Source organism: Ostrea edulis, chromosome 1 (assembly GCF_947568905.1).
Source record: "Ostrea edulis chromosome 1, xbOstEdul1.1, whole genome shotgun sequence".
Classification (NCBI taxonomy): domain Eukaryota; kingdom Metazoa; phylum Mollusca; class Bivalvia; order Ostreida; family Ostreidae; genus Ostrea; species Ostrea edulis.
Genome location: NC_079164.1, coordinates 94,633,354 through 94,657,506, shown reverse-complemented (window position 1 = coordinate 94,657,506; position 24,153 = coordinate 94,633,354). Strand labels below are relative to the sequence as shown.

Genomic DNA, 24,153 nt, shown 5'->3' with positions numbered 1-24,153 from the left:
AAGTAATAATTTTTTAAAAGTTGTCTAAACCAAATGGGTCTAGCAAAGCTGAAGTTCACAGCACTGTTCTACCATTATATCATATAAAGAAGATTTAGCATGTTCATGTATTTACTAGCATTCTATCATCTGACTATGTACAGTCAAACCTTGTTCTCTTGAACTTGATGGGACCAAGAACAAGAGGCCCATGGGCCACATCACTCACCTGAGTTACCTTTGCCCATATTTAAAGATTTTCCTTACATATTTTCATGTAAAACTTTGATCCCTATTGTGGCCAAAATCTACCCCCAGGGGCCATGATTTTTTACAAACTTTAATCTGCATTATGTCAGGAAGCTTTCAGGTAAATGTAGAATTCTTTGGCCCAATGGTTCTTATATTTTTAACAATTTTGAATTTGCATTATGTCAGGAAGCTTTCCAGTAAATTTGTACTTTCCTGGCCCAGTGGTTCTTGAGAAGAATGCTTTTTAAAAGATTTTCCCTATATAATTGTATGTAAAAATTTGATCCCCTATTGTGGCCCCAACCTATCCCTGGGGGTCATGGTTTTAACAAACTTGAATCTGCATTATGTCAAGAAGATTTCATGTAAATTTAAGCTCTTCTAGCCCAGTGGTTCTTGAGAAGATTTTAAAATGACCCCACCCTATTTCTGCATTTTTCTGATTATCTCCCCTTTGAAGGGGACATTGCCCTTCGATTGAATGAACTTGAGTCCCCTTCACCCAAGGATGCTTTGTGCCAAGTTTGGTTGAAATTGGCCAGGTGGTTCTGGAGAGGAAGTTGAAAATGTGAAAGTTTACAGACAGACAGACAACAGGTGATCAGAAAAACTCACTTGAGCTTTCAGCTCAGGTGAGCTAAAAACTTTGAGATATCCAAGGATTTAAGATAGCAAGAATAAAATACTTAAAGATTAAGTGACTGGGACTTCCGAATCACTCCCAACATATCCATGGTATTCAAGATATTGGTGTTCAAGATACCCAAGTATATCTAACAATATTTAAAACAAGGTGGTATAACCTTATTCAGTAGGTAATGACAAGCTATTCATACACATTTTTCAGAAGTGTAATAAATTTTCAAAATTTTTATTCAAAAATATTCTTCAAAGGTTGGTTAAATTTTTTAAACTTGTTTAATTAAAGTAGGGATGGCAATCAAGTTGGTTAACTGCAACACATCACAATCAATTGACTGGTTAATCTGATCAATCTGGTTAACTGCAACACATCACAACTAAGTAACTGGTTAATCTGATTGATCTGGTTAACTGCAACACATCACAATTGATTAATCTGATTGATCTGGTTAACTGCAACACATCACAATTGATTAATCTGATTGATCTGGTTAACTGGTTCAAATCACATTTGATTAACTGGTTAACTGCAACACATCACAACTAAATAACTGGTTAATCTGATTGATCTGGTTAACTGTAACACATCACAACTAAGTAACTGGTTAATCTGATCGATCTGGTTAACTGCAACATTTGATTTGAACAAACTTGAATCTGCACTATGTCTGGAAGCTTTCATGTAAATCTCAGTTCTTCTGGCTCATTGGTTCTTGAGAAGAAGATTTTAAAAGATTTTCCCTATATATTTCTATGTAAAACTTTGATCCCCTATTGTGGCCCCATCCTACTCCCTGAGGCTATGATTTGAACAAACTTGAATCTGCATTATATCAGGAAACTTTTATGTAAATGTCAGTTCTTCTGGCTCAGTGGTTCTTGAGAAGAAGATTTTAAAAGATTTTCCCTATATATTTCTATGTAAAACTTTGATCCCCTATTATGGCCCCATCCTACTCCCTGAAGCCATGATTTGAACAAACTTGAATCTGCATTATATCAGGAAACTTTCATGTAAATGTCAGCTCTTCTGGCTCAGTGGTTCTTGAGAAGATTTTTAAAGATTTTCCTTATATATTTCTATGTAAAACTTTGATCCCCTATTGTGGCCCCAACCTACCCCCGGGAGTGAATGTGAAAAGTTTACAATAACACCGACGACAGCCAACAGACAAATTTTGATCAGAAAAGCTCACTTGAGCCTTCGGCTCAGGTGAGCTAAATAAGAGGAAGGGGGGACCCCAACCCTTTATTCTAAATGCCTGTTTCCATGCATGCAATTCTGCACAGACAGCATTTTCAGTGAAAAAGTTTACAAAGTACATTGATAACGGCTACCGTAGATTCCTTCTTTTACACGAGTACTTAAGGCGAAATGACTCAAAGACGTCCGATCACGTGAACACGAATACTTACGGCGAAATGACTCAAAGACGTCCGATCACGTGAACACGAATACTTACGGCGAAATGACTCAAAGACGTCCGATCACGTGAACACGAATACTTACGGCGAAATGACTCAAAGACGTCCGATCACGTGAACACGAATACTTACGGCGAAATGACTCAAAGACGTCCGATCACGTGAACACGAATACTTACGGCGAAATCACTCAAAGACGTCCGATCACGTGAACACGAATACTTACGGCGAAATCACTCAAAGACATCCGATCACGTGAACATGAATTCCTATGTAGTCTGTTACATGTATTATAACAACCAAAAAATAGAAGCAAGTAATTTTATTTAATTTAATTATATTTCGCAAGTGACGCCTCTCGCGAAATTATGCGATAATAAATTCCTTTTGTATATTTAGGAATCTACAGTAATCAGTGAAAAAGTTTTGAAGTACTCTGAAAACAGTACGATGTAACCATTCCTTAACAAGTGCTCTATGATTAAGGGTGACGGACCTAATTCGTTTCTACAATAGAGATTTTATTCAAATTTTGATATAAGGTAAAGCATGCATTAATGAGTTAAAATCAATGAAAAAACCAAATGAAAATCGTATTTGATTTTCACCGGGGGGCGTTTCAAAAGTTGACTATGAAGTAGTCGTAATTGCAAAGGAAATATAGGGAAATTTCCAATGTGCAATACAAAAGTTAAAATTTAAAAAATTCTACAATAGAGTTTTATACCAAATTAAAGGATGATTTTAAAAAGACAATAAGCTTACTAATTATAAGAAAAAAAGTATGGGTCATCGGCAATTCTTTTTCAGGGGAGCATGTCAAAGGACGATTTTTGGCCAGTTTTCAAGGAAAATGTCATTGAATAAGAAATGGATAGGTTTTCTACTTGTAGTTTCATACTTTTCCTTTATACTAAATAATCACACGGATTAGGAAAAAGTTCACCAATCATATATAAACACTGAGTCATTGCATAATATTCCAGGGGTGGTGTCAAAATATGTAATGTATGAACTGTCACAAATTCAATAAATCCGATATAGAGCTCAGTATGCAGCTTAAGACAACGGATTTGTATATATAGTGTAGGCCTATATGTAATGTGCATATTTTGTTTTCATTTTCATAATCTTCAACCTTTCTAAATAAATTCAAATGTTTGAATAAAAGCATACATGATAAGAGATCAAGTACATGACTTGTCGGACAGTTTCAAGATAGGATCTAACATGTACTTCAAGTGTCATCTTCATCTATAAGATTTTTCTTATGAACAATCTCAGAAACAAAATGGACTTTTATTCCCTGAAACATTTTTATAAGTTAAGCTTAAGAGTAGCATAAATCTATTTTAATAAAGGAATTCTGATATTTCTTGTAGGCTACTTGTATTGAATGTAAATGCATATATACATGTTTTTGTAATACGGTGGTACATGTTGATTGGTAATTGCAATCTCAGACGCATATTATTCTACCTGAATGTATTTTTCTCTATATCAAAAGATGACGATAAGCCGACTATTTTCGCCAAGATATGTGTATCTCTGCCGTGTGATCGGTTCTGTGCTAAGATCTGCGCTAGGATGATAGTCTTCAAACTATTCAACGGCAGGGTCGATTTTCCGCGCAATTTGGCACTGTGACGTCAAATACAAAGCACAGCAGCGTATTCAACGTCACAACTATAACAGCTGTTCCCAACATTATGACGGAACGATTTGGGGTTTTTTTTGTCGGAAGAGGAATAATAATAAAATATCTATCCAATGGGTAGGGGCGATAGCGTGTTTATTGTCAGCCGAGAAACTACCCCCGGTCCTGCCTCTGTTCTTCGTTTGTTGTTGATTGATACGGTTTTAGTCATTATCTCTTTGTCATTTTAATGAATGGTCGAAAGATTTCAAAATATAATTCTACCCTCTTTTCCGCAGTTGGTTGTAAATAGATATTGTCGTCGGTTTTTGAGTAATACGCTTCTGGTGCATGCCGTAAATCATTAATTGTTTATAGAGTAATACAGTAATTACTATTGATAAAAATATTCATGATATAAACTATATTCAGAAGTAAAATTTTAATAACAAAAGAGTCTACATTTTTTTTTTACTTCGTTGTACATACGTAAGACAGTTTGATTCATCCCATATGTGCGGAAGGTTGTAAAAACACGGACAATTACGGAATCCCAGAAATTATACATAAAACACGGAAGAATCACGGACAGATTTTTTAAATTCACGGATTCACAGATACAAAAGTTACGGGAATTCTATAAATCGACTTTATTGAAGAATTCATATGAAATATGGATTAAAATAAGATGTATTACTTGTATAATGAAAGAAATATACAGTCTCAAGTTCAGTTCGTAAATTTCGCATGTCCATAATGTGATGAAACAATTGCAGCGACATCACAATGCACGGAGACTGTAAATAGCGATGTGCGCGGCTTTCTGCGCAGAAGTGCAAAATTTCGAATTAGGTCTGTCGTCCTTAATTATATCTTTTTTTCCCTCTGATGTCACCATATGATGCAACGGTTGCTATCATTTCCCCTTGAAAACGTGGACTGCAAAACATAAATCTTTATCAAATATAATATGTGTTTGCTCTATTACCCCTTACATGACAGAGAAATTAATGTGTTAAAAACATATAACAGTAAAACTCTAATATAGCGAATTCGATTTCACTCCGCTATAGCCGTAATTTCGCTATATCCGTGTTCGCTATATTCGAGTTTTACTATAACATGCATTTCTCTGTAGTTTTAGTGTTGTCTACCTATAAATGACAGATTTAGAACTTTCTAAAAAGAATATCGTAAAAGTTGATTTTGTTGCCATGTCCACTTGAGATGCGTAAAAATGCGTATCTTCCTTGTTATGGGTTAAAGCACTGCATTTTTTTTAAAGACATATAATTTAGCTGATCTATATTCAGAATGTTTTATAAAGTTTTGATAGAAATTTAAAGATGTGTCAAATGTAGATGCAGAACTGTAGCTCTCTGAAAAAATACTGGGACAGATCATTCTGCAGCTATGTCAAATGGTAGCAACACAGATATGAGGTACCATGATATTCAAGATATCGATAGTAAAAATATTTTTAAGAATAAGAGGTTGGGACTTCTAAATCACTTCAACATATCCATGGTATCCGAGATATCGGTGTTCCAGATACAGAAGTTCAACTGTAGTATAATATGAAATAATTTTGTTTGGCCAAGCAACCAGTAAACCGGCAAGAAATTTGCCATCCCTAATTTAAGAATGTGATGCATTGTGAGATCCTAGATACTGCATAGCACTAAGTGAACTGTACAGACCTTAATGTTCATCTGAAATTCGTCAAAGAAAATGATTTTTTAATGAAAGCTGAAACCTTATACAGTCAAACCTTGTTATCTCAAACTCAATGGGACTGAGAAAAAACTTCGAAATATCCAAAGATCCCAAATATAGAGGATAAAATACTTAAAGAATAAGTGGTTGGGACTTCCAAATCACTTTGACATATCCATGGTATTCAAGATATCAGTGTTCAAGATACCAAAGTTCAACTGTATTTCATGTCATTTTCATATCAATGTAATCCTTTGATTAAAATCTGACTTAAATGAAGTGAAAATCATTCTAAATGGCTCTTCTCCATTCTCGTATTACTCACCATCTTGAAATCCCTGAAAGGCACGAATTGCACAATGTCCCTCAGAGCCGGCCTGCCATTGGCTCCTTTCAGTACTCCGTCATCACCATCCAGAAAGTTCATGTCGCTGAAATCTGCCTCCCCCACCCCCACAATAATGAGGGACATCGGCAGGCCTGAGGCGTAAACAATGGCGTCCCTCGTCTTGTCCATGTCTGTGATAATCCCGTCAGTCAACAGGAGAAGGACGAAATATGCCTGTACAAAACAGAAATGACATTAAAAAGAACTAATTTCATTTTTGAAATTACATGAGGGTATGAATGCAAAGCTTCACGATGGCATACTATTCATGAAGAGCATTAAAAATGAAACTTATTTCTTATATTTACATTCTACATTTACTTCTGTTGCAAATTCCCTGTCATTAAAACAGACATACTTTATATTTATCAAAATTCATATGTGCAGCATATTCATGAGCAAATGGCTATCATTACAATTTGTAAATGTAAATATTGTAATTTAAGAGGTGAAATTTTTGTTGATTTCATGGTGTACATTTACAACACATATACAAATTCGTATCCTACATCAGAAGTGAAATGAGAAAAATCACACTGCAGAATCGGAATAATATTACCAAGTATCTGATAAATTTGAATTTCATCATGTGATCTTGAGTTTCAGATTACACATGTAACTTGCTTGGGTTTATAATTAGAAAATGTTGACTGTCTCCTTTATCTTACAGTGTGCAAAATACAATGTGAACACAGATAACTAACAAACAGACAAACACACCAACATAAAGATACAATGTGAACACAGATAACTAACAAGCAGACAAACACACCAACATAAAGATACAATGTAAACACAGATAACTAACAAACAGACAAACACACCAACATAAAGATACAATGTGAACACAGATAACTAACAAACAGACAAACACACACAAACACACCAACATAAAGATACAATGTGAACACAGATAACTAACAAACAGACAAACACACACAAACACACCAACATAAAGATACAATGTGAACACAGATAACTAACAAACAGACAAACACACCAACATAAAGATACAATGTGAACACAGATAACTAACAAGCAGACAAACACACACCAACATAAAGATACAATGTGAACACAGATAACTAACAAACAGACAAACACACACAAACATAAAGATACAATGTGAACACAGATAACTAACAAACAGACAAACACACACAAACATAAAGATACAATGTGAACACAGATAACTAACAAACAAACACACACAAACACACCAACATAAAGATACAATGTGAACACAGATAACTAACAAACAGACAAACACACCAACATAAAGATACAATGTGAACACAGATAATTAACAAGCAGACAAACACACACCAACATAAAGATACAATGTGAACACAGATAACTAACAAACAGACAAACACACCAACATAAAGATACAGTGTGAACACAGATAACTAACAAACACACAAACATACAAACATAGAGATACAATGTGAAAACAGATAACTAACAAACAGACAAACACACCAACATAAAGATACAGTGTGAACACAGATAACTAACAAACACACAAACATACAAACATAGAGATACAATGTGAAAACAGATAACTAACAAACAGACAAACACACCAACATAAAGATACAGTGTGAACACAGATAACTAACAAACACACAAACACACCAACATAAAGATACAATGTGAACACAGATAACTAACAAACAGACAAACACACCAACATAAAGATACAGTGTGAACACAGATAACTAACAAACATACAAACATAGAGATACAATGTGAACACAGATAACTAACAAACAGACAAACACACCAACATAAAGATACAATGTGAACACAGATAACTAACAAACATACAAACATAGAGATACAATGTGAACACAGATAACTAACAAACAGACAAACACACCAACATAAAGATACAATGTGAACACAGATAACTAACAAACAGACAAACACACCAACATAAAGATACAATGTGAACACAGAAAACTAACAAACAGACAAACACACACAAACATAAAGATACAATGTAAACACAGATAACTAACAAGCAGACAAACACACACAAACATACAAACATAAAGATACAATGTGAACACAGATAACTAACAAGCAGACAAACACACACAAACATACAAACATAAAGATACAATGTGAACACAGATAACTAACAAACAAACACACACAAACACACAAACATAAAGATACAATGTGAACACAGATAACTAACAAACAGACAAACACACACAAACATAAAGATACAATGTGAACACAAATAACTAACAAACAGACAAACACACACAAACATAAAGATACAATGTGAACACAGATAACTAACAAACAGACAAACACACCAACATAAAGATACAATGTGAACACAGATAATTAACTAGCAGACAAACACACACAAACATAAAGGACCAATCTGTTACACATGTATGTCCAGCCACACAGATGTGACTAACAATGATAACAATGATCTCAACTATCAGTGTGAATATCGAATATCAAAATTGAAATACATAATAAATCAATAGCAACATGACAATAAGGTAATGCACCATCTCCAGCACGTGGGTAAAAATAGCGAAGCCATTTAGGAATGGAGTTTCCACATCAACAACTTGTATCACCACCTCACATGCTATTTAAAATATTTCTTATATTAATATTGGAAACTGGTACCCACATGTGCCCCTTTGGTGCCTTCTTCCTTCTGGCCCTGTTCTGCGAACCTGGCAACGTGGTATACGATGGGCGCCACATTAGTGGGGCCATAAAGGTTCACTCTCTGTATACATGTCTTGTATGCTTCTAGAACACCACCAATTCCTACAACAACAGATAATGTGTACAGTTCCTACAACAGCAGATAATGTGTACAATTCCTACAACAGCAGATAATGTGTACAATTCCTACAACAGCAGATAATGTGTACAATTCCTACAACAGCAGATAATGTGTACAGTTCCTACAACAACAGATAATGTGTACAGTTCCTACAACAACAGATAATGTGTACAGTTTCTACAACAGCAGATAATGTGTACAGTTCCTACAACAACAGATAATGTGTACAGTTCCTACAACAGCAGATGTGTACAGTTCCTACAACAACAGATAATGTGTACAGTTCCTACAACAACAGATAATGTGTACAGTTCCTACAACAACAGATGTGTACAGTTCCTACAACAACAGATAATGTGTACAGTTCCTACAACAGCAGATAATGTGTTCAATTCCTACAACAGCAGATAATGTGTACAGTTCCTACAACAGCAGATAATGTGTACAGTTCCTACAACAGTAGATAATATGTTCAATTCCTACAATAGCAGATAATTTGTACAGTTCCTACAACAGTACATAATGTGTTCAATTCCTACAACAGCAGATAATGTGTACAGTTCCTACAACAGCAGATAATGTGTTCAATTCCTACAACAGCAGATAATGTGTACAGTTCCTACAACAGCAGATAATGTGTTCAATTCCTACAACAGCAGATAATGTGTACAGTTCCTACAAAAGCAGATAATGTGTTCAATTCCTACAACAGCAGATAATTTATACCATTCAAACAACTGTATTTCATCAGGTTTCTATAGTACACCTAGCTATTACTTTATTCTCTTCTCTGCGGATCTAAATGTCAACATCGTGTTCACATAAAATCATCAAATGAAAATAAAATAGCCATTCTCCTCTCACCCATGTTTACACAGTAGAGTGTGACAAGTACTTGTGAAGATACTTCATTTATACATTATCTCCCTTTGTTCATGTACGTACAATAAAGCTCTACTTCAAATGTACAGTGTAATTAACATCTTTAGGAAGGAAACTTTCAGGGAGTTTGATAAATAACCTGCACAGTATGGGTTGCTAGGGTTAAAGTTGATGGCAAACTCCATAGATACTTTCCCATCTGGCAATTTGGCACCAAATCCAAGAGCAGGAAACAATTTATCTCTGAAAAAATTCAAATTTTAAACTTGTAAACTAACTTATCCGTGTTGAGAAACAGTGAAAAAATTCAAATTTTAAACTTGTAAACTAACTTATCAGTGTTGAGAAACTGCTAAAAAATTCACAATTATGAATTTGTAAAATACAATTGCTGGAAACAGTTTATCATGGAAAAATGCACAATCATAAACCCATAAACTTGCTCTCAAATAATCATATATATATATATATATATATATATCACACACATATAACTGTGGATGACAAAATAAACTAGTATTGAAACGTGCTGAAGTAAATAAATGTAACAAGAGTGGTCTCCCTTACGTATCGTAATCCTGACAGACATTGCCTACTGCCTGTATGGCTTGCATGTATTCATTAGGCTGGTAAGGGTTGATGTAGTGTAGAGAGTTGGGATTAGCAGGGTTCCCATTGGATCCAGTGAAATCAATCCCAACCTGGAAATAGGAAAACAATAGCAATATAACATATCTTATTATAATTATGTGTTACTGTGAATTGACTATAAGGTTAGGTGTATCATCCTTAAGATTGGTTTTATGAACTCAGAGGGTGGATCTGACACCTCATGTGTACTTTGTAATATGGCATAATATGGCATTTACAAATCTATCAAATATATTTACATAATTTATGTATTTTCAACTTGAAAAAGGACATTGGGTACTTAGAGAGACAGGGGTGGTTATTGGGGTAAATATGGTAAATGACTTTACTCTTTGTCCACTTACAGTAAAGTTTATTTGCATTCCTCCATAAACAAATTCTAGGAAGGATGGCTGCTTGAAAATCTGCAAAAAAGAGTGGGGTAAATAGAATTTTACATGAATATTTCAACATATTCTAAAAATCAAATACTGCAGTCTCCTTTCAGACCACCATTACCTTCAGCTCTGTCAAGTGTATAACGCCGGAGTTTTGGTATTTCTTTTTCGATTGTTTCTTTGGATTAATACAAGGATACTGGGCCTGAAAATACAAAGTCGATATATAACTGTGTACTAATATTTAAAATACAAAGGCGATATATAACTGTGAACTAATATCTAAAGTACAAAGTCGATATATAACTGTGCACTAAAAGTACAAAGTCGATATATAACTGTGTACTAATATCTAAAGTACAAAGTCGATATATTACTGTAAAAATATTTAAATACAAAGTTGATATATAACTGTGTGCTAATATTTAAAATACAAAGTCGATATATAACTGTGTACTAATATCTAAAGTACAAAGTCGATATATAACTGTGTACTAATATCTAAAGTACAAAGTCGATATATTACTGTAAAAATATTTAAATACAAAGTCGATATATAACTGTGTGCTAATATTTAAAATACATATTTATTTTTACCTATACGTAACTATGTAATGAATATTTATTTTTACCACTGTTTTGTCAAAAATAAATCTTTGATGCTTCATTGAATATAATTCTCAATGTAAATTGTGACATGTGAGTGGTGTATCAGCCTAACTTATAAAAACACAGAATACATACACTGTATGTACATGGTACACAGTATAAATATAAGTAACAGATGTCTCGTTTGTTTTCGGGGGATATCAAAACATGGGAACATACGGTACTTTAAGAAATAAAGTTTGCGTTTTCATGGATGTAGCAGGAAAAAATGTAATGTTATTTTGAAATATAAAAAACTGACTAGGCCCACATGTTTTTTGCAGACGAAAATTTAATTATGAAAATATATTTTGTGCTTCCATGGTTTTCATTTTCCCGTTAGCCGAATACAAACATTTATTAGTCCCCTACCGACGAAGTCGAAGGGGACTTTAGGTTTACGCTCCATCAGTCTTTTTTAAATGTTCTTGCAGATATTCATTTGATATTTGGTACATTGCTTTGCCATAACAAGTTACAGATCAAGTTTAAATTTCGTTTCACTCTGTAGATTTTTCACTAAGTTATGGCCCTTGGACTTAGAAAAAAATAATATGAATTATCAGTTTTCCAGACTTTCTTTGATTGTGTGTTCAGATATTCATTTGATATTTGGTACATTGCTTTGCCATGACAAGTTACAGATCAAGTTTGAATTTCATCTCGGTCCATTGATTTTTCACTAAGTTATGGCCCTTAGGCTAAGAAAAATAGCATGAACTGTCAATTTTCCTAACTTTTTTGTTGTTGTGTTTACAGATATTCATTTGATATTCAGTACACCATGATTGCTTTGCCATAACTAGTTACAGATCAATTTTGAAGTTTTCTTGGTCTAGTCTTTGTACCTGAATAGTACCGTGAGTTTATATCCAACCATTCCTATCCTGGTTTCCCTATATCTTCCCTATTACCATGACCTTAGTGTCATAATGAACTTCGAATATTGTTGCGGTCCAATACTTTTTGCCTCTGGTATGGAACTATGTATTATTGCTAAGCAATACTCCCAGAATGCTAAGACTTCCTTTTGAAATAAATCTGGAAAACTTGCTTCATTCAAGATGAATTCTTAATGAAAATTTTGTATTCTATAATCTTGAAAATTCCATTCGTGACTGATTTTATGATCTGATGAGATAATGAAAACAAGAATGACTATTTGCAAACTTTGAAAATATTAATCCAATTGAAAAAGTAAACAATTTTCTCTCAGATAATCTTCCAAAATAGCATTACAATTGATCTATATCACACACGCAGTATATTAACAAAATGATTCGTCAAGTTATGTACTTACAAGCTCGATATTTGAAAGAGTTAACTAAACAATAGTTAAACAAATGCATTTTCAGTGCGTAGCTAATTGATATTCCTTGGTTACAAAAAGGACATGTTGTTACAATCCATTCATAACAAAGCACTCGTTGACCTCGTGTACACAGCCTCCTCCTAGGCACCTGATCCCGCCTCTGGTATGTCCCGGGGTCCGTGTTTGCCCAACTCTCTATTCTGTAATTTGCTTATAGGAGTTATGAGATTGATCATTGTTCATTATTTTCACATTTTCATGTACATACAAAGTACATGCAAACCCTGTATCGATCATGAGAAATCTCATTGCCAAGTTGGCTCATTCTTAAGATTACTAGATCAACATTTATATTCCAAAAAAAATTACACCTGATCCCGAAATGTACACAATGTCTTTAAGAAGAGAGAGCAAACAATAACTATTGAAGGTTTTACAAATTTGACCTAATTCAGCCTTGCTAGACTCACTCGTCCATTTTCATTCAAAAGTTTTCCAATAAAAGAGAAATAAACTCTCATAAGACACTGATTCCATATTCCTGCCATCTGTAAAAATCTCTACCTCATCTGGCAGTTAAAACTAGAAATTTTGAACTTGAACTGCTCATTGGAAATTGAAGCTTTGTTTGTTTGATGTTTGTAGGATTGGTTAACTATATATCGTTAACCGATTGGTGATTGTATTATCTGCCATAATACTATCCATCTCATTGCGATCCAGCCTCACCCTTCAACACCTTGTTGTCTGGCATAATTTATGATTAACAACTAATAACTAGTGGCACTCTATTATCAAAATTTTCTTTGGTGACCCTACCCTAATTCTTTTCTGCTTATATTTTAATTATTTCACATGTATATATACATACCTACATCCCTATTACTATTACCTGTTACTAATATTACTAATTATTACCTTCTATTAAAATCCAAATAAATAAAAACTATTTTAAATATTTAATTTACAGTTTATTAAAAAAAAAAATTTTTTTTTTAATTTACTTATTTAATAAATTAAATTAAATAAAAAATTATTATTAAAATTATTGAATTAATAAAAAATATAATTTATTTTATTAATTTTTTACTTTTTATTTAGTTTTAATAAATATACTAAAGTTACTTCTTTACTTCATTATGATTTATGACATACGACCACATGTATGTGTCCGCGGCCATCAAAAGACACTACCACAGTCATCAGATGTGTTGGTACACGATGCTCCTTATTTATTTATTTTTAAACCATGGGACAACCCATACGTCCCATACGGAGCATATGTATGTTACTACAACACACTTCAACTTCACTATGTTGGTGCATTTGGGAGGTGTTGGAGGGTGAGGCTGGATCGCAATGAGATGGATAGTATTATGGCAGATAATACAATCACCAATCGGTTAACGATATATAGTTAACCAATCCTACGAATATCAAACAAACAAAGTTTTCCAATAAAAGAGAAATAAACTCTCATAAGACACTGATTCCATATCCCTGCCATTTGTAAAAATTTCTACCTCATCTGGCAGTAAAAACTAGAAATTTTGAACTTGAACTGCTCATTGGAAATTGAAGCTATTTTGCTTTTATATCATATTTTTGCAAAACCACAAATTCATATATTAGGTGTTGAATTCGTTTCAACAGCGAGCAAAGCTCGTGTCACGAAGCCACGCGACGAGCTCGCTCCAATGATTACGCAATTGAGTCACGTGGTTTGCTCTTCATCAGCTGAAAAATGATGGGGACTACCCATAATGCCTTCGGAAAAATGTCGCTGTCACTGCGGTATACTTCATTGACAACCCCATAGATAAAACAAATAAATAGTTTGGAAAGTACCACAAATGATTTTAAATCCCAAACAAGCTTTCCCATACCTTCGTACGTTTTATTGTGGATAATTGATTGGTTTGAAAGAAAAAAATATTTCAGCTAATGGTGACATCACAGTACACTGTTTACATCAACCGCGTTATATTTCCCGCGTTAAATGAAATGCCTAAAGTCGTGTTGTAAGATATCATGGGTCTTCGCTCATCTCAACGGTCACACCGTATACATATTATTTATAATGTAGTGTATCATTTATTTAAACATACAGTGAAAGTTTCAGCTATAGTCTAGCTAGCTGATGACTAGAACACATAAACTCCAGTTATAAAACCATGGCAGTTCTGGTATTTTTGTATCCCGTACAATCCCCGATTTATCCTTCTTATTAATTCACGACAATCTTTAGTTCATACAAATGGGTATTTCTTTCTACAGAACTTTATTCATACAAAATCAGACTTTGCGTCAAGTGACCTTGAACTTTCCCAAATAATTCTGTCAAGGTCACGACTGTTCTATGGGTCACAAGCAAATTCCATGTGTTGAGTGTATAAGGCTAGAATGTCAATTTCTATGAATTGTTATATGACCCCGACAAAAAAAATGGTTCTTTTTTTCTCTTTAAATTCCTTGGTCTTAATGCCCTTCAAGCAATGTCATGACAATTAAATCAAATGTCAAATCTGAACATCGACTAGTTCCTCCTTCTTGTAATGAATGTTTACTTAGAGAGTGTATAGTTTGTGGATTGTTCATCAAGAATTAGCTATGGAGTCTGCATCAACATGAGGAACTTGTATTAAAATTTGCAAAATTTAATATCTTAACACTTATTTTTCAGCTTTGCATTGGCTAAGCCTCAAGTTTCATACACTAATAAATAATTATATATTCTTCCAGTAATTTCCTATATATATAGTAAAAGAATAAAAAATTTCCATGAGTGTTGCCTAGCAGATTAATTCTCATGGACATATACCCTTAAATTTAGAATCAAACAAATTCTTCAGTTGGAGGTTGTATAGAATACACTCTGACATGTGACAGAAGTTTTATGAAAGATGTATGGACACATTAAACTTCACAGGTAAAGGATTTAGAATAGTTTATTATCCTAAAGACATGCATGATAAATTCCTTGATCACTGAAGCTACTAAATCACCCTTCACATACCACTCATTGATTGGATTGGAGCTGGGGTAAAATGTCTACTTGTGACTATTTACACATTTTATTTTGAAGTGAAATCACTGTTTGTCCTGGCAAGTCAGTTTATGTCAATTTTTGGGTGGGGTTTGTATGAGAGATAAATCTCTTGACGAGCAATATCGTCATAGTGATTCTGTAAACATCAACAATTGGGAGTATCGGGATAGATTTAAAAAGCACAACGTAAACCTGGAGTGTGGTACGAATTTCAAATTTCTTTTACGGTAAGATTACAATTAACTTTTAGGTATCAAGTTGATTAAATAAATAATCAATTAGCCATCCCAAAATTAATTAATCAGCAATGAAGATTTCAATATTTTGAAGAAATGATGCAAGAATCTGTAATTTTCACTTGATTAACTGTATAGATACACAGATAAGCTAACTACAGAACCCACAATGATGTTTATAGTCTACCTATTCAGTAATAGGGGGTGGGGGTACCAATTGCAGAAATTGATCCTGATGCAGTTTTCAGGAGGAATAATACTCCAGAAAAATTTGATATGGATTCAAAGTGGAGAATATGTGCAATAAAATTTTAAATTAAGAACTTTCAAATTTTACTTTATTTAGCAAAAATAAATAAAATAAAATAAAAGATGCAGCTTTAGTAGAAAGTAATCTGAAATTTTTTTAAAACCCCTGCTAGATCTACAGAGCAGCCAATTGACCTACCCAGCTAGGCAATCAACTTTAAAAGGAGAATTTACAAAAAATGCTAATATTTATATTTTCATTCATATTTTAAAAGGAAGTCAGCCATTATGAGGATGTAGTATACCCCCTTAACAAAATGTTTTGCTGTTCAACATACAGTATAATCTGTCTAAACCGGCTATGTGTGGTTCCAAAGAAATTGGCCGGTTTGCACAGAGTCCGGAGTGCAGAATGTTGACAATAATGAGAGTTGCTTCCCTTGTATTCACTATCTATACATACGTGTGTAATGATTGCTAACGTTTTAATATATCACAAAAGAATTCAAAATGTAACAATAAAAATGGCAGTGTTTTATTGTCGTGCTCATTTGAAAAAGTTTCAATTTTTATTAAACAGTTTAAAATCTGGGAATTATTCGCGCAATTTTCTGTTGGTAAATTGTCGATTTCGTCTACACCATCGCCGTTATCAAGTGCTACATTATGTACGTTCGTCAAGTTTGTGTTGTGTTCGTTTAAAATTTGTCTTTCCCAGCTTCCATTGTAAATGTATCGCTTTCAACTGTCTCAATTTGTGAAATGGAAACGAATGCAATGCCGAGTGATCGACCGGACATGGCGAGTTGTGCTAACTAACTGTATATCATCACTGTCTGACTCGCCGTAGAGCTCCGAGAAGTCCACGAGGGGAAACCCTGCTTTTGGAAAACATAACGGGATTGTTGCCGATTTTGTTTCATTCCAAGAATGTATCGAATTCATTGATTAATTGAACTTTGTCTTTTAATGTCAGTTCTCGTCTCTGTCGTTAGGGGGAGCGCCATTACCTCATGCGTGGTGCTGTCATAATTGAAAAGTGCACCCCCTAAAAATCAGGTTTTATTTTAAACTGATCGCGACTCCTCGCCAGTTGCACTCTTTTACTTACCTGTGGCTTCCCTTGAGACACCCTTTGTGAACACTGCGTGTGATCGACTGAATACCGACAGGTTGGTCATCGTGGGGTGGCTGGTTTAAATGTGATAATTAGAGCTAATTACGAGCAGTTGGGACCTTGTGTACACCAAATACAATTGACCGCAACAATTATAGGGTGGTGTATCATCGAGGGGCCGGAGTACACAGGATAATTAAAGTTAATTGATAGCAGTTGGGACTGTGTAAGCCGGCCGAAATACAGAATACGCAGTATCCGGAGTACAGGGAATTATTAATAAAGGATTTGTTAAAGAAATGTTAGGGACTATATTTTGTGGCCGGAATTGACAGAGCGCCGGAGTACTCAGAGGCCGGTTTGGACAAATTATACTGTATATACATGTACCTCCTTAAAAACATAAACGATTTTTGACTTTTGTACACTGTTTGCACTGTAACACCATATGTGCAGCATATTCCTTTCTGAATTTTCTGTTGCCTCCTCTATATTAATTGATATAAGAGTGATATTCACAAAAGACGATTATATTGTACAACTCAATGTGATACACATATACTAGCATATCTAATTCAAAGGCACGCTGCTCAGAAAACCCAGCATATCATTTACATAATAATCCATACATTTAACAACTACTGGCTTGTCATAGAACAATCAACAGCTGTTGGCTTGTCCTGTTAGCTCTAAGAGAATGTAACTATGCAACAGGTCTGGTGGTGACAAAATCCTGCATCCCATGTAACGACAACAAGCACTTCATGCTCACACTGAACTCTAAGATCATTTACCCTGTGTCCTCTCAACACTGTGCAGCAACAGTTATTGTAAGTACACGCCGGTACATTTAAGGAAATAGAGTGTATGTGTAGGGTAACAACCTTCTTAATATCCTAATTTGGCACAATTAAAGTTCAACAAATAATAGTTACCCAGTGAAAAAAAAAAATCTGAAGTAATTTAAAAACTTAAGTTTAGTATGCACATACTGTAGTATTAATTAATTAGAACTGTTTGAACTCTGGCAGCTCTGTTTCTTTATAATTTTGTTATCAAGGACATTTATTCCTCAGAAATTGCACAAACTTCAGGTATGTAGTTTTGATTTTAAAAATTAAATATTTTGCCGAATTAAAATCTTCTGAATCAAGATTAGCAATATCGATTGTTCATTAAATAAATTGTCATATCCTAATTAAAATTTATCATAACCGGGACAGTGAAGTAACATATGTTGATAATTTTCAATAAATAGTTTATGTGTAGGACATTATGAGGGTGACATTGGATTACAGTACCTACGCATTTCATTTGATAACAATGAGCAAACACTTTTATTCTTAATTTACTTGTAATCACTCTCACATCTTTACAAGAGGGATTTTTTTTAAATAACCTTATATAATCATCTTGGTTTAAAATACTGCTATATAGAATTGAGTTTACCCCAAGTTACATTAGAAATGGTTCATAAGTCTTATGTACATAGACATTATCTAATATATTTAAGATCTTTATGAGGAATTTTTAAGGAGGTTAAGTTTAGTTTTGTGGAAAAGTAAAGAGTTTACCTTGCCATAAAGGGAATTCTTTTGGGGATGTTAATTCTTTGTCGTCCTCAAAGCAGTACCACTGTGCATTATCATACGTGAAAGCTGATTTTGTATCTCTAGATCTAAGGTAATATCTACCTTAAAGTCAGGGCTCGAAATTAACATATGTCCGTCAGTCTGTGACTGGCTAAAAGTCTGGCGGACTGACTGACATTTGTTTTAGTCAGTCTGATGGGACTGGTTAATTTTCTAAAGCATCATTTTGGAAAATATACTTAATATGAAATTTCATACACATTTGGCATGCTTCGATCTGTTTAATCAACCGGACGAATCTGATTCGTAAATATAAATTCCACATTTAAGTGTTACAATATTGTCTAAGGCATAATGAGTTAAATTTCATTTTAATGATATCAACAAAATATATTTGATTATTTCTGGAAAACTGTTGGACTGGTAATTTTTTCTGCGGACTGGTTAAAATTATACCCCATCAGTCTGGCTGGACTGCATGGTGACATAAAAAGTTAGCTTCAAGCCCTGAAAGCAGTACCACTGTGCATTATCATACGTGAAAGCTGATTTTGTATCTCTAGATCTAAGGTAATATCTACCGTATACATATTTTGATTTATAATAGTGAAAAACTCCAAGTTTAGCACCATGTGTATGCTAGAATATATCTTTAATATATATTTTGGTTCTTGTTTTTTTTTTTTATTTTCAAATGGATAGCACTCTGATGCTTAATATTAAATCTAGATTTTGGAATCCAAATTTTGGATCCATGTGATACAATGGACACAGATACTAATATGTTCTAAAGGGATCTGAAATGAGAGATTTGCCTTTCCAGTGATATTTGGTTAAACTGCATAATACCCTTTATTATAAATTCCAAAAATGTCATTCTGCTTAAATTTTCCCATCTCCTCAAATATTAAGTCAAGCTGTTTAGACACGTATAAAAAATTTGGCTGGTTTGTTGATTCATCATTTTTTCACTGGCGAGTGGGAAGCAACAAAAGATTTCCTCTGACATTCCCTGACAACATGGTTATCTAAAGTTGCTCAGTCAACAATGAAATAATAAAAATATTGGGGCTCATGACTATAGAAACTTCTAGCTACTTAACGGACAAAATTTGATATCAGGATTTCATATCAGAGTTGTAGTGTTTCATGCCAACCACCCACCACAATCCTCTGATAACCGCCTGACACACTGGTAGGAATTTAACCCTGCCCCTTTGGAAAACAAATGAGTGAGGATATAGTTACGTAATTGTACTGTTGCATATAACGTACAGTACATGTACTATCTTTTTTTTAACATACATTTGTACTTTTTGCATAATATAATGGTACATGTACTGGGGTACTATTTTTTAAGCATACATTTGAGTAAAAAACTCCATGCAAATTTCTTTCTTTTTCCCTCTCATTATTTCATATTCGTGAAAAATAATCATGCAAATTTCCTTTCTCTCTCTCTCTCTCTCTCTCTCTCATTATTTCATGTGGATGAAATACAATCTATGCTAATGTTTCATAAAATGTAATTAATTTTAGTGTTGTAATGAGGATGTGATTTATTGGGTTTAATCTTTCCATCAGCTCCTTGAAGACTTTAGCTAGTTTTCCAATCACTTGGATTTTATTTGCTAAATTAGCGCGATTCTACTGTATGCACTGTCGCTCATTACAAAATCAGTGTGGCGTGAAAGTTTTTCTGCCATTGACGTAATTTGGACATTTAAGTACGGTCAGATGCTTTTCAGCATAAACTGTTTTCGATATAACATGTGTCACATATTTCAAAAATACATTCATTTTAAACAATAAAATCATCAAACTGGTGTACGAACACTCTGAATACCAACAATACACCAGAAATTCTAAATTGCAGTGAAAAAGCATTGTGCTGAACAGATGAATAGCTTTGTAAACCATTTAAATCATTTGATTCCTTCACTGTTTACAGTTAGAGCTATATCTGACTATTAGTGGATTTCTATGGGAGAGTGGTGTTTGCTTACTGTTCACTCAACAAGATGAAATATAGCAAACTGTTTTGGATACAGGTGATATATTTTTGACAACCACCATGCTAGAGTGCATTAAAAGTGCAAAACTAATTTGGCCCCATTTTCTCCATTAAATTTATCCATTCCTGGAGTGCATGACTGCTAAGGAGATATATCCTACATTGTCATAATGGCTGACTTCCTTTTAAAACATGAATGAAATTACAAATATCAGCAATATTTGTCTATTTCTTTTAGATTTAATTCCCTAGTTAAGTAGCTCAATAGGTTAGCACTTCGACTGCTAAACTGTAGATTGCAGGTTCGTTTAAAAAAAAATTCAGATTACATACCCACCACTTTTCATAGACATCAAATTTCTCTGGTGTAGTATTCCTCCTTATCATTTTCAATCTTCACTTCCCACAATATAAAATTTAGAAAATATTTTCAAAATATTAGTCCTAGTGTGAAGACTATGAAAGGAGCTGGACAGAATTTAAGATACTGTATAAAATATTCATAGCATCGTTCATTAGGATGAGTGTGTGTTGGGAAATTCCACTGTGGGGACAAGATTCGCAGTTTGGAGTGAGGCTTGTTAAATCCCAAACAGTGAACCTTGTCCCAGAGGTGGAATTTCCCTATCCCACACGAGTAAATTATGAAGGATATTTTTCTCATATATTATCCCCTGTTTAGTGCATTGATACAGGAGCTTTGAGAAAACGAAAACTTTCAAAATCCTCATTTATTTATTTATGTGCAAACTAAAATCCCAAGGCTGCCCCTTATAAAGCTATATCAAATCAAAAGTTGAAGATTATTTTACTTCTACATGTAATGTAAATCATACAAAATGCATATTAACGACATCATCAATGACGTAGCAGTGTAAGACAGAAAAATCTCACATGACTGTCTCACATGGTTGATGATGGTCTCACACTGGTGACTATGAGAGAATTATCAATACTGAACAGTGCACAACCCATACTTAAGAGTGTCGGTGAAGAATGGATGTTGTGTGTATGAAGGTTACATGCAATTTTAAAAAATAAATAATTATGTTGGAATCAATTGAGTTAGGAAATGCGAAAAGAAACAACCAAATATAACAAATGTTTTTCTGTCTTCATTTTTCAGATAATCACACAGCAAACTGACGAGCCACCTTAATGGGTCAGGGGGAAGGAAGCGGTGAAGGAAGCGGTAAAGGCGGGGACCTGTGCCCCGGCATTCTCTGGGGTATTCTGTGGTTCCTCATCCTGTGGTTCCTGGCCTGGCCTATAGCCTTCTTTATAGCCTGGTTATACGTGTTTCTCTTACCATTCTCAGCGTGCATAGAACCAATGAAGGGTGTGTGTGAAGCTATTCTTGGGGTGCTACAACTTCCATTGACATGTGCAGAGAACATGATCGCTATGAAACCATTGTGTGGTGGATAGATAAATTGTGTGTTCTAGACCAATATTTAACTTTTTTATTGACTTAATTGTTGCATAAACAGTATAGAATATTTTAGCATTCTGTAAGCTGTGATTACTTAGTGTTATGCAAGTTATGACATTCAAATTGTTACAGAGTTCTGAATGTAAATGTGCATGCATTGCACATACTGTTAATAAATAATTCATAAACATTGAATTTCATAAATCCTTCATTTCAAAATGTTATGCGTTTCAATAACATTCTTAGATGTTGGTCATCGTCAGATACCTACGAGTGATCTCCTCCTCTAATCACACGTGATGTAGAAGACGAGACCAGCTGTGGGTATCTGACGATGGATGTTGGTCATCGTCGGATACCTGATCTACTCCTCTAATCACGCGTGATGTAGAAGACGAGACCAGCTATGGGTATCTGATGATGGATGTTGGTCATCGTTGAATACCTACGACTGATCTCCTCCTCACGCGTGATGTAGAAGACGAGACCTGTTGTGGGTATCTGACGATGGATGTTAGTAAACATCACTTTATTATTACAACTGCAAGCTATCGATCTTAAAAACAGTGTTTTGATAATTCTATAGATATAAGATCTTGTGTCATTCTCTCATTGAATCTCATTTATTTGTGTTTTATTGTTGCATTCCTCTTCTCTACCCTTGTAAAGTGCCCTAGAGTAATTTGTTTTATATAAGGTGCTATATGAATTTTATTATTATCATTACAAAGTTACAAAATATTAAACCAATTCTGAATATGTGAAAGAAATGGTCAAGCACAGATAACTAGCTCCTGATGAAGTTTTACTCTGTAAATAATTAACCAGTTAAACTGAAAGACAAACAAGAGATGCTTAAAAGCATCCCCCTGTTTGGCAATATTGGAAAAGGTCAATTTTAAATTTAGAATGACTATAATGATATCAAAACTTTGGGGATACCTATGTACCAAGTTTCATGTCTATCTACCAAAAAGTTCACATGATTTTGAATGGACACCATTTTATGTTCAGAATAGTTTGATCTTGTGACCTCAATATCAATAGGGGTTATCTACTCCATAGCAACAGTTTGAAGTCAATCCAGCAGAATGTTCTTGAAATATTGAGGGGACAATATTTTCTACTGTGCAGAAAAAGTTTGACCACTAACCTTTGACCTCATGATTTTAAAATCAATAAATTAAATGATTAATGACTTCTTTGGGTTTACATGAATAACAATTCTGATGTCTATCAAGCAAATATTGAGCAGACAATGCTTTCTTATGTCTGGAGTAATGTGACACCTGACCTTTGAACTTATAGCCTCAAATTCATTAGGGGTACCAAGTTTAAAGTCTATCGAGGAGAGGGTTCACAAGATATTGAATGGACAATATTTTTTCATCTCCGCAGTAATCTTGTGACCTTAAAATTGATAGGGGCCAATTCACTCAATAGAGGTTCTCTAGATATTTAATGGGCAACTTTTGGTTTACAAACCAACCAACGGTCCAACATGGGCAAACCAACATGCCCCCTTTTTTTCAAAGGAGGGTGTGGAGCATAAAAATCGGATTTGGCAGTCAAGTTAAAGGGACTGATTCATGATTTTCCTCCAAATTTTGTATTTCACTTTAAATAATCAAAATCTACAATCTAATATGTTTTAGAAGGTTTCATAAAAAATTAAGGCTATTCATCATGACGGAAGCTCATTATAGAGAGTTTATCATTTGTTTTGAAA

At 34.1% G+C, this 24,153-nt stretch overlaps 1 protein-coding gene and 1 long non-coding RNA gene across 8 annotated transcripts in view; one reads left to right on the top strand and one right to left on the bottom strand.

The window, feature by feature from the left end:
* LOC125673214 (copine-3-like) overlaps positions 1–24,153 on the bottom strand; it is a 51,750-nt gene that overhangs the window by 2,470 nt on the left and 25,127 nt on the right. For all 7 annotated transcript variants that reach the window (XM_048909695.2, XM_048909686.2, XM_056166825.1 and 4 more), the window contains 6 exons: positions 10,897–10,980; positions 10,743–10,802; positions 10,315–10,448; positions 9,887–9,990; positions 8,704–8,846; positions 5,976–6,212 (listed from right to left, as the gene is read on the bottom strand). In XM_048909695.2, the coding sequence (XP_048765652.2) occupies positions 5,976–6,212; positions 8,704–8,846; positions 9,887–9,990; positions 10,315–10,448; positions 10,743–10,802; positions 10,897–10,980 (762 nt within the window). The remainder of the gene's footprint in view (positions 1–5,975; positions 6,213–8,703; positions 8,847–9,886; positions 9,991–10,314; positions 10,449–10,742; positions 10,803–10,896; positions 10,981–24,153) is intronic.
* On the top strand, positions 15,696–22,619 carry LOC130055169 (uncharacterized). The gene is made up of 2 exons (XR_008803444.1): positions 15,696–16,011; positions 22,119–22,619. It is a non-coding gene; the product is annotated as an uncharacterized LOC130055169 (long non-coding RNA).